Source organism: Mercenaria mercenaria, chromosome 5 (assembly GCF_021730395.1).
Source record: "Mercenaria mercenaria strain notata chromosome 5, MADL_Memer_1, whole genome shotgun sequence".
NCBI classification, from domain to species: Eukaryota; Metazoa; Mollusca; class Bivalvia; order Venerida; family Veneridae; genus Mercenaria; species Mercenaria mercenaria.
Window position 1 is genome coordinate 67,035,537 of NC_069365.1, and position 11,110 is coordinate 67,046,646.

Genomic DNA, 11,110 nt, shown 5'->3' on the forward strand with positions numbered 1-11,110 from the left:
CAATAGCTTTGATAGTTTAGGAGAAAAGCTGACCTAAACATAAAACTTAACCAGGCAACGCCGACGCAGACGCCGACGCCGACGCCGACGCCGACGCCGACGCCGACAACCGCTCAAGTGATGACAATAACTCATCATTTTTTTTCAAAAAATCAGATGAGCTAAAAACAAAGATAACATGAAAGTGTATCAAAACTTTCTCCAATGTGCGGCCGAGGGCACGCGCATTTTAGTTGATACATCTGATCTAAGTTTTATTATAATAAGTTAGATGGAATCTGAGGAAGCATCAAGTCCTTAAGAAAGTGTGACGCACGGGTGAATTTGACGGACAGATTCTTCATGCCTCTTCGACACTGGAGGGGCACAAACGAGTCGGATTTAAATTATTTTGGATATATAAACGTTTCATCTTTTGACACAGACCTAACAATAAACTGATACAGGCGGGGTAGGGTGTGGGGTTGGTGTTGAATGAAGAGAGAGAGAGAGAGAGAGAGAGAGAGAGAGAGAGATAACATATAGACAGAGAGATGTCCATTATATATTTTGACCCACCCTCACGGAACTTTTTTCTTAAAATAAAACGCAATGAAAATGTAATTAAACCTGTTTACTGCTTACCGCAATAACAACTTTTTAATTGTACATTCTTGTTCATTTCAGTGGAAACATCGCTTTTTTTGCTATTTACATAAAACAGTTTGTCAGTTTGCCAAACCCTCCTTCACTCTCATCAATACATGCCTAAATTTTGACAAGCTACACTCTACTAACTGCACTTTTAACAGTAAAAGTACACCATTAAAGTATTAAACGTAAATGTTCGAGTAGAATATTATTTTTTATAAAGTTAATTCGTTAGCACTCGTTTTTTGCTAAAATTCGACCTGATGATGAAACCAACAATTGTCACATTTCCTTACTGCCATTTCTCTATTAGTATTATCGATACGCCTTTACGATGAAAACATTTTATGTTCGATTGAAATAACTTGTTAAAAATTACAAAATGGATAAATTAACGAAAACAATCATGCATGCGATTTTATGAGATTACTCGGTAAGTAAGAAATGTCAAATAAATTGCCATATAAGTAAATAAAGTTTATTTATCGTGACCGAGTTGGTATATGAGACAAGTGCAAATATTCTGTGAATATATACGATGAGCGTCCAGCGTCCGAAAACCACGCTCATTATATCGAAATGTTTTCTATTAGAGGTAAATTTAGACAAGCCGAGTGGTTAGGGTCATTGACACTGAATCACTTGCCCCTCACCGATATAGGTTCGAGCCTCGCCTGGGTCTTTAAATTCTTCAAGCGATGAAGTCATCCAGCTGGCTTGTTCTACTCAGATGCCTATGCGCGATATGACCTATAACTGTGCCGGTTTATAACCTCCCCCACCCCACCCAAAAAAAAAACAACAACAACAACAAAAAAAAACAACGAAAAACTTACCACAAAAGCACACTTTATTAATTCGCAATCCATGTTAAAAGCTGTAATCTTATGCATTTTGTTATATGTTTTTTAATTAACCACTCTATTTGTATTTTAAAACTTTGTAGCCAAGGAACGTCGGTTTTATATTTTGTAACTTGACTAGATATTCATAATCACAGTAGCAACCAACTAGTTTCGAAAATAATTACATGCTAGATGAAATCAAAACTAATTTTGCATAAAATCGCCATCACATTTTGAATACTTATACATTCCATCCTCTACTGAACACAATCACAACTGGCGTGCGACTCGATTTAACGTATATTTAACTTTTTACACAAATAATGCATCAAGGTAACATATATCAAGCGACTCCAAGTTACAAACTTTTGGAAGACATGTTACACGATATGCAACAGTTAAAACTACTGCGGAAGACAACATGAACTAGGAAGTTGCCTTGGGCACATTTGTTTTACTTTTTATACACCATCAGAGCAAATAGTAGACAGAAAAAAGTGCGTATTTTCCACAACAATCATCAATTCATTAAATATTAATATGCAAGTATACAATTTGGCATTTCCACAAGTTTTGTCCAGATCATTGACAAAGTCTCGAAGGAAATGTAAAACATACGATTCTAGAGAACAATCAATATAACTCTGTACACCAATTAATTTGACCGTGTATATGCAATGTCTTTCACATTGTTCTTGTCCTGACCTCAATTTCGTCTCTGTGTACGTCTACGTCAGAAGTGTGTCCGTGTCGCAGAATAACCGTCGAACGAAACATCACGTAAAAAATAACATGATGTCACGGATTGTTTGCGACAATTTCTTGACTGATTAGGTGCAGGATAAAAGTACCAAACCTAACACTCTTATTGTCCGTTTGTTATTCTGTTTGACATAAAGGAATTTCGGCATATTAAAGGTCGGTGATACTAAAGCAATGTCTGTTATACAACTATATAGTGTATCTCATTTCGCTGCGTTTTAGCTGTTATCTTTTCTTCAAGATTCTTCAGCAAAATCAGTCTTAGACATTGCAGCAAAGCGGGCTATATATCCTTAGGACGGCCAGCACATTTCTATACAATCTCGCCTCCCGGAAGTAAAGAAAGTGAATTACACAGGCTTTGATACCAATAGCCGTGGTAACGCCAAGGGTTCACCCCGTCTAAATGTATGCGCGTGGACTTCTTTTTTATTTTTGCTAATGGGGAGTCAGTTTTCAGCACTTTCTAACAATTTGAAAATATCTGGATTTTAGCAAGACATGTCAGCATTTCATCTATGAAAAAATATTTGCAATCGGAATAAACACAATCCCACGGTGTAAGTAACGGAGAAAAGGCATATGGAGATTTTTGGAACTTCATCAACTAGTTCAAAAAGTCCATGTTGATGTTGTCTAAAAGTGTCAGTATATGCCTCGGATGTAGCGCTCTCGGATGTCAGATATTTCCGTATTTGAGAGCTGCAGACATAGACATTTCAGAGATATTTTCAAAATGAATTTTGTGTTGTTTCATGTTGATTCTACGGAAGCGTGAAAGGGCCACCAGATGCTAATACGTTTTATTACGTTACGGTCGCGGAAAGGATATAAGTAGCCCATTACCATTGTTTTGTACATAAGTTACCCATCACTTTGGACGTGTACGCGTTTTTCTTGCGTTTCTGGATTTTAACCAAAACATATAAAAACTCTATAAGATTGAACGAAAACACAAGGTGGTATAATAGGACAAGTACTTATTTTCTAGATTAGTTATCTGGAGCGATCTACCTATTTTGTCGTGTGCTCAAGAAAATATGAATGTCGAGCATTCGAGGTAAGATTCGTGAGATCGGAATTACACTGACGAGATAAAGAAACGCCTCATCGAATGTTGGCGTTATTTTCGTTACATAGTTTAAAGTTGGTGGGCAATGTCACAAATGTACTTGTACTCTGACTAAAACAGCTAACTGAAACTCGTACAATGTTATTTAGCCCATTGTTAAACTCATGTACCTATTCACGATTTCCTCGTGCAGCCCATGTTTGTTAACCATATGTTATTGAGTGAATTTTACATAGGTACATGTCTTTATCGACATACGACCATATTTTCAGAGATTTTCTGACAATTAATCAGTTTTTGATAATGCCGAGGCTAAATTTCAAAGACAGGGCCCAAGTTTGGGCCATGCTCGAATGTTGGCGAACGCAAATAAAAGTCGCTAGACATTTTTACGTCTCTCGTTCGACAATACTGCGTCTCGTTCGACTTGTCAGTGACACGAGAAAGCTTGTCGATATAGGCCTCGTTCGGGTATACCGCGTGTAACGTCAGTACGGCAAGACAATTACATACGTCATCGTCATTTGCATGACAGATTTGTGACGGCTGAAACCACGTTACTTTTAGTGGTAGGTAACCGTGGACGGCCGATAAGTCGACATACGGTGAGAAATCGGCTTAGAGAACGGAAAATTATCCACCGCAGGCCCTTCCGTGGTCTAGTTCTTACTCTACGTCACCGTCACCAACGTCTAATTTGGGTCCGCAACCATCGCGTTCAGCGTTGGCAGAATGTAGTGTTCAGTGATGAGTATCTGTGTCTAAAGACGACGTCGTAAACGCTACGCTCTGCATTACAATCCTTACAGTTGGGGTTATGGTCTGGGCAGCCATCAGCCATAGGTTTAAGTCCCAACTCCAAGTGTGCCAAGGTAATCTCACAGTCAGGCCCTATATCCCGTCAACGTCAAGACATGGTCTTTCAGCCTGACAACGCACGACCTCACGTTGCACGTGTCACAGACGAGGAACATTGACGTTTTGCCTTGACCGGCCTGCTCACCGGACTGCAATCCGATTGAATACGCCTGGGATTACCTTGGACGGAGGTTACGTCGACATTAACCGCAGCCTGCCAACGTCCTGGAACTGACAGCAGCGCTCCACCAGGAGTGGGCCAGAATCCCACGGTATCTGCTACGTAAGTGGAGCGGGTTTATCATATGGGTCGACGTCTTGCTTCTATGGTTGCAAGTAGAGGTAGCCACACGCGCTACCGATTGCATTGTATGGTCGCATTATACTTCAAATCTTGAATTTCAATAAAATGGTCAGGGGAATTTCACTGACACAGTCTAACTAACAAATCAATTCTTTTAAATCATCCGATTTGCGAATGGAATTGTTCATCACGGTTTACAAAATTGTGTACAATGAGTTTGAATGAGGCGTTTCTTTTTCACGTCAGTGTTGATGTTGTGCGCTACAGATAATCAACCACAGCTAAAATGTCGTGCGATCGAAACAAGATGTTGTGCGCTCGAGATGATATGTCGCATGCTCGATAAACTGAGTTTTACCTTAAAACAAGAGGGTCATGATGGGTCTAGATCGATCGCAAGTTTTGTTGTTGCTTAGACAGATATAAAATACAAAACTTAAGTAAGTCACAATGTATTTTCACAAATCAGATAGTGTGATCAGATTCTGATAAGATATATATGAAGAAGACGCTTTATGCCATTAACAATAACTTTTGCAACCATTTCCAACAGTCTTGTTCGTATTATTTCCCCTCGATGTAAAATGTACCACTGAAAAATTATACGTTATTTTTTTCATTATATTTTATTTCGCATTTTTTCTATTAATGTTCTTGTATGAAATACGATAAACAGTTAGTATGGCGATTCAGTCCTCTATAAGCTTTTCAATTTGAAAAATCACCATGAATGTAATAGATCGGCCATTTTAATGTTATCTGTAAAAATCATTCAATGTTTTACAAATTTAAACGTGTTTTCAAGCCGCTGCCTCCAGGGTAATGCATATTTAAAAGTATTACCTCAATAGAACAAATTATATCATTCTATTCGTATAGGATTAGCCATTTTCATTATTCTGTCGCATGGAATTTCCTACCCGTATGTATTTAGGTTTTGAGGAACGATAATCCAATTATTCATTAAATAGACAAGTAAAATCGTCATGAATCAGTTATTTATGAATGCTATCAAATAAAACATCAAAATAGAACATTCAATAGGAACGCTTTGGTTTCGCCCGGTATTTCACTTTAATTGCTTTATAAATGAGTGGGTTCTCATGCATAATTACTAGGTAATATACCACGCATGCATGAATAGACAGATCTTCCACCTCCTCTGCTCAGTATATAATATACATTTTTATATCATTGTTTTTTTTTTAATTGAAAAATGCTAGCCATTAGGATAACATTTAACCTTTGACATGAAGCCAACAGGAAATACCTAAACTATTTATAATGAAACACCTGTATTTGCCCGTTTATTACTCCCATTTGAGCAAAGAAAAATGTATTTACCTTATGTATTTCTCACAGTTTGCAGGTATTCTTCAGATCTAGATCCACGCCTACATGCTTGCATGTAAATTCCGACTCAATGATCTATGCACATTTGCTGTAATTCGGTATTCAAACATATTTAATCGTATTTTTGAAGTCTTATCAGTTATCACTCGTCATAAACTTTGACAATGTAAATATCAGGTGTAGAATAACAACTGGGATGGTTATTACCTAGCCCAAGGGGAACAACTGATGGTAAAGTTGGATAATTTGCACGCAAGGGTTACACACCTGTTGTTAGCGGGATTTATTTGTTAAAAAAGAAAAGCACGTATCAATGTTTAGGGAACATGTTACATATAAGGAAGCATCATGTATGATGAAGTTTATTAAACAGTCCCCTAAGTAAACTAATAGTGGGTACGCAATCTTTATCGGAAAGGTCATATTAAATCGGACAATAACACGATTAAATTTAGATAGAAATCGCAAACACTTCAACCATATAAAGATGCTGGTTATATTTTAATCTGGATGTCGTTTCTCTCGGACGTTTAACAGTTCGCCTTTTCCAAAGAACGCTTAATATTTGGAACAATCTAGAATCGAAATCGCGATCCTGCTTTTGTAGCCCTTACATACCGTCCCTGCTTTCGAGGAAAGGTACTTCATAATATTATACACTTCCGGCCGTAGTCATTTTAATACATTATGCAATATGCTACATTTTTTTCGTTCTGAAACATCTGTATACAAATAATATTTGTACAGTATAACCTTGAGATTTATTCCAATATTTGTTTAACATACACTCAGTTCCAAAAGAAAGTGTGCACTTAGTTTTCTGTTATTTTTTCTCGGTTATTTTCATGAAAACTTATAATGTTTGGTACCAAAATTTAAATCAGTTCGTAAACAAATTAGTGTGCATTTTAGATTTTGAGTTATACCTGAGAGTTTGTGTATGAAAAAATGAAACAAAAACGTCGGGGAATTTTTTGAAATATTTAAACTTAAAGAGTGCACACTTTCTTTTGGAACTGAGTATATACGGTACATATTTTTTCAGTAACAATAATATTTCAAAATAAATTTAATTTCTGTAATTGACCTTGATTTCATAAAGAAATTGCGGGTCGAAAATATCGTAGAAAATAATATATTACGGTAGAAAGGTGCTTAAAATATCATTAATATTTGTCTCTTTTTATAGTAGGGCCGGGACGATTTCAAAATTTTGAAACCGGTGTATCATTTGTATGAAATCGAATCGAACCGGTTAATCGGCCGCCATATTGAAAATGGTCTTTTCCTTCCTGATGACCGTATCAAGGTACTTCCAGCAGCTGACTTCATAAGGAACTTTCAAACTTTATCGTTTGCAAGCAGTTTGAAAATTAATAAGTCATATTTTGGTGTATTTCATTTGAAATATATAACGGCAGGCGAATCCGAGACTTCTGATTGTGTTATGGGATGTGTTTTAGCGGAAATATACTGCAGGTAAACGTGCTGGTCAAAGAAATATTTAAAGATAAATTATGATTCATGATTTTTATAGTTTAGGAGCGATTAGCGGTTTTGCAAAATTGAAACCGGTTTCACATAGAAATCGAATCGGATTCGAATAACCGAGTAATCGTCCCAGTCCTATTTTATAGGTCTAGGATGATAACTTGACACTTACGTACCTAAGAAGTACCAGTCATATAGTCAAATAAGGTAGAACAGCGTTTGACCCATTCATAATTTTTGTTCACAAGGAAAATCGATATGTAAATGTTTTAAAATGTACTATTACTTATCTGTAATAATTTGTAGTTCACGGCAATCATCCAAATACGCACAGGAACTGTTTTGTTTCTCGCGCCATTTCCCTAACTCATATAATTATGAAATATACAAAAAAAAAGATAAAAACATGATGCTTTTGGTCTAGTACTGGATGGTTGCCACATACGCCTTTTAAGTATGGTAACTATATAGCTTGCAAAGCTATTCCACAATGCGGTTGAGTGTGGAAAGAAATACAATTTGTTGGTTATCAGAGAGGACTTGTTGAAACTGTCTAGATAACCTTAGATGTTTTTTTTCTGATTATTTGCGAATGGATGATAGTCCATGTTATAAATGATACGCACGTCACACAGACTTTGTGTAATACTGTCGCATCAACGAAAAAAAAAACAAAAAAAAAAAAAACCGCATATATTTCTTCATATTCTGTTTCATCAGTGTCGCACAGAGAAGGCGATATGCTAATACTACAAGTTGCAGATTTCATGTCGAAATAATTTAAGTATTTCGATTTATAAATCAATACACTTTTTATACGATTGTAAAGGTCTCTTATCTCCAGTTTGTTGAAACTTAAGAAAGAAACAATACAAAAAAGTTAAACTGGTTTTTGTTACGCTTAATGGCTTTTATAAAAGCCGAAGCCTTTTATGTATTGTTTTCTATTTGTAGAATGGATATCTAACGCTATGATATTACAACGGCGAGCTACTAAACAAAAACAAAGCTGGATTTTCTTTTCATTTTTTATGCGATTCAGAGCTATTCGACCTAAAGAGAGGGAATATCTTAATAGTTTATAAAGATCATATAATGGGTTTACTCTGTTTTAGAATAAATTTGGATACATCTTGAATTATTTTTCAGATTACTATAACAATCTGTCATGAGAGTAATGCTTTTACGGTCAAAGAGTTAGAAATTTTCTCACTGATCGAATTAAACATCTACAAACGGATCGTCTGAGATGACTTCAATATCAACACCATCGTCTTTAAAGTCAGAACCATTATCGACAAAGACCGACAGCGTCGAGCAGGGACCGGAGCCGGTACATAAACATGTGGTCAAACGTGTACAAGCACCGAAACAAGAGGAACTTGATTTCATTAAGAGAACATGTGACCCATGTAAGTTTGAAAATAAAGAAAGTAAAGCGCAAGGGTTTTGCCGTGTTTGTAGAGAATACCTATGTGAAAAATGTGAAAAATTTCACCGAAAGTTCCAGGCGACACGAAGCCACAAAATAGTTCATGGTGTTCTGATGCCTAAACCGGTGAAGAAGTCCATGACAACATGCGAATATCATAAAAACAACCCCGTCGAATATTTTTGTAAAGATCACGGTGACGTCATTTGTCTTGATTGCAAAGAACTCAAGCATAAAATCTGCAACAGTGTCGTCTCTATAGAATTCTTTGGAAGTACTGAAATTGATAAGAGGGAGTTTGAGAAGGTGAAACAAGAAATGAAAACAGTAGTTGAAGATTTCAAGAATGTCTTAGTTCTAAGAAAACAAGACCTAACTGATTTGGAAGAAGAGAGAGACAAATGTAGAAATGCTATAAAGGACATAAGAGATGACTTTAACACACTACTGGATAAACTTGAAGAAGAGTTACAAAATGAAGTGAAAACGATTTATGGAAATGAGGTTCAAATAATGAGAGATCACGTTGAAATGTGTGAAAAGGCAATGAAGACACTGAACGGTGTGATTGAGAATGTCACTGAAGTGAAGAAGACTGAAGATAACATAGCTACCTTTGCTATGTTCACGAAAGCGAAAAGAAAATTAACAGACTATGAAAAGGTTTTGAAAGATGTAAAAAGAGAAGCCTATATTCCTGAAATTGACATTATTCGTGATCAAGAAGTAGTTGAAAGCCTGAAGAAAATAGTTACATTAGGAGAAACCAAAGTAAAGACAATTCCAAAGGCATTTCACATAAGTCTGAGCAATCTGAAAAAAGAAAATATGAGGGTGGTTGAAACACTTGTCCATTCTGTTCGTATGCCTGGTGACGATAACAAACACGATTGTGAAATAACTGGATCAGCCTTTCTTGACAATGGAACGCTCGTTATTTGCGACAAACATAACTACAAAGTCAAACTTCTAGAGCGCCACTTTCAATGTAAATATGATTTCGAGCTAAATGGAGCTCCTTGGGATGTTGCTGTCGTAAACGACAAATGGGTGGTCGCTACTCTACCTTTTGTGAAGAAATTGCAATTTCTCCATGCCGACATATTCGAAGGTATCACCAAAGGTAGGACCATCGAAACAGATCGAATGTGCTGGGGTGTTGCAGTTTCAAAAGAAGATATATTGATCTCGTGTCACGACAACCCAGGAAATGGTAAAATACATGTTTTGGATAAACGCGGACACACAAAGAAGATAATTGGACCGGCGTCGGAAGACTCGGCATTCATGCTCGAAATGCCTTCATATCTGGCAGTTAGTTTCGAAGGAGAAAAGGTATTCGTTGCAGATGGTGACGTGAAGCCTACGGTAACTTGTTTGTCGAGAAAGAATGGACAAATCATATACGATTACTGTGCATCCAATTTCGGTTATTCTATGCAGACAAACGTCGCAGTTTATCAAAATCCTTGGTCGTTTAAGATTATTGTTGACAAAGACGATTATGTGTTTGCAAACCTTGGAGATAAGGAGATGATTCAAGTCATAACGGACACAGGTGTGAAGCACAGTACTCTCCTGAGGAACACGGAACAGTTGTTCGGTCCTCATACAATGTCTTACCGAGAGTCTGATGCGACCCTCATCATAGGACTGTGGGATCAAATACAATCTTTTAGATTTAAAGAGATTGAAATTAAAACATAGTCTTTGTAGACATTATGTCGTCTATTCTGTTTAGCCAAACAGTTGCTGAAAACTGCCCTTGAACAGTAACCTCTACCGTCTTTTCATTTCAATATAAACATTTGCAGCGTATTTGCACAAACACCTGTACATTATGGTCACTTTGGCTCTTCTAAGCGTTTTCTTTCTACATAACTTTGAATGCAGTTGTTTTCACATATAATTTTATCTTCTAAAACTTTTCTTACAATTTTGTATTATTCTTTTATTGATTAAATACAAGAGTACATATTTCATTGTTTGCGATGTTGTACCTGTAGTCACGGTCTCAGCTGACACGTTGTTAATTAAACATCACCACAAGAAATGTGGATTTTACTGCCGACAGTAAGTGTCACGATGTTACGATGTTACTTCGTAACAACCTTAAATTTTCCACTGCTCACTGCTTTCCCTGTGATTGATTTATGTAGGGAAATATGGTACCTTGAAAGGCAGTAACTCTTACAATTACAGTCTTAAAAAGTGTTCAATATCGTCTTTACCCTTTTTAAGTTGGTTCAATGCTCCGATATATCTGTCAACCTACTGGTCAGTTCATGATACTTGTTTCTCGATTTCTCATAGAGCATTCCACCAAGACCCAACGCTGAAAGTAAAAGCATAAATCACTTGAG

The 11,110-nt window shown here is 36.6% G+C and overlaps 2 protein-coding genes across 5 annotated transcripts in view; one reads left to right on the forward strand and one right to left on the reverse strand.

The window, feature by feature from the left end:
* Positions 1-5,971, reverse strand: part of LOC123557491 (inverted formin-2-like) — an 83,704-nt gene extending 77,733 nt beyond the window's left edge. Inside the window, exon 1 of one of the 3 annotated variants that reach the window (XM_053543806.1) lies at positions 5,816-5,971. Coding sequence is in view for 1 of the 3 variants with exons in the window: in XM_053543802.1 (XP_053399777.1) it covers positions 1,706-1,707 (2 nt within the window). In the remaining 2 variants the exon portion in view is untranslated. Of the gene's footprint in view, positions 1-1,466; positions 1,767-5,815 lie in introns of those variants that run through there. The other 2 variants (XM_053543803.1, XM_053543802.1) reach the window with 2 other exon arrangements.
* Positions 1-10,729, forward strand: part of LOC123557490 (uncharacterized) — a 40,707-nt gene extending 29,978 nt beyond the window's left edge. For both annotated transcript variants that reach the window (XM_045348970.2, XM_045348971.2), the window contains exon 2: positions 8,465-10,729. In XM_045348970.2, the coding sequence (XP_045204905.2) occupies positions 8,565-10,454 (1,890 nt within the window). In that variant the 5' untranslated portion in view covers positions 8,465-8,564 and the 3' untranslated portion in view covers positions 10,455-10,729. The remainder of the gene's footprint in view (positions 1-8,464) is intronic.
* The last annotated feature ends 381 nt before the right edge of the window (positions 10,730-11,110 follow it).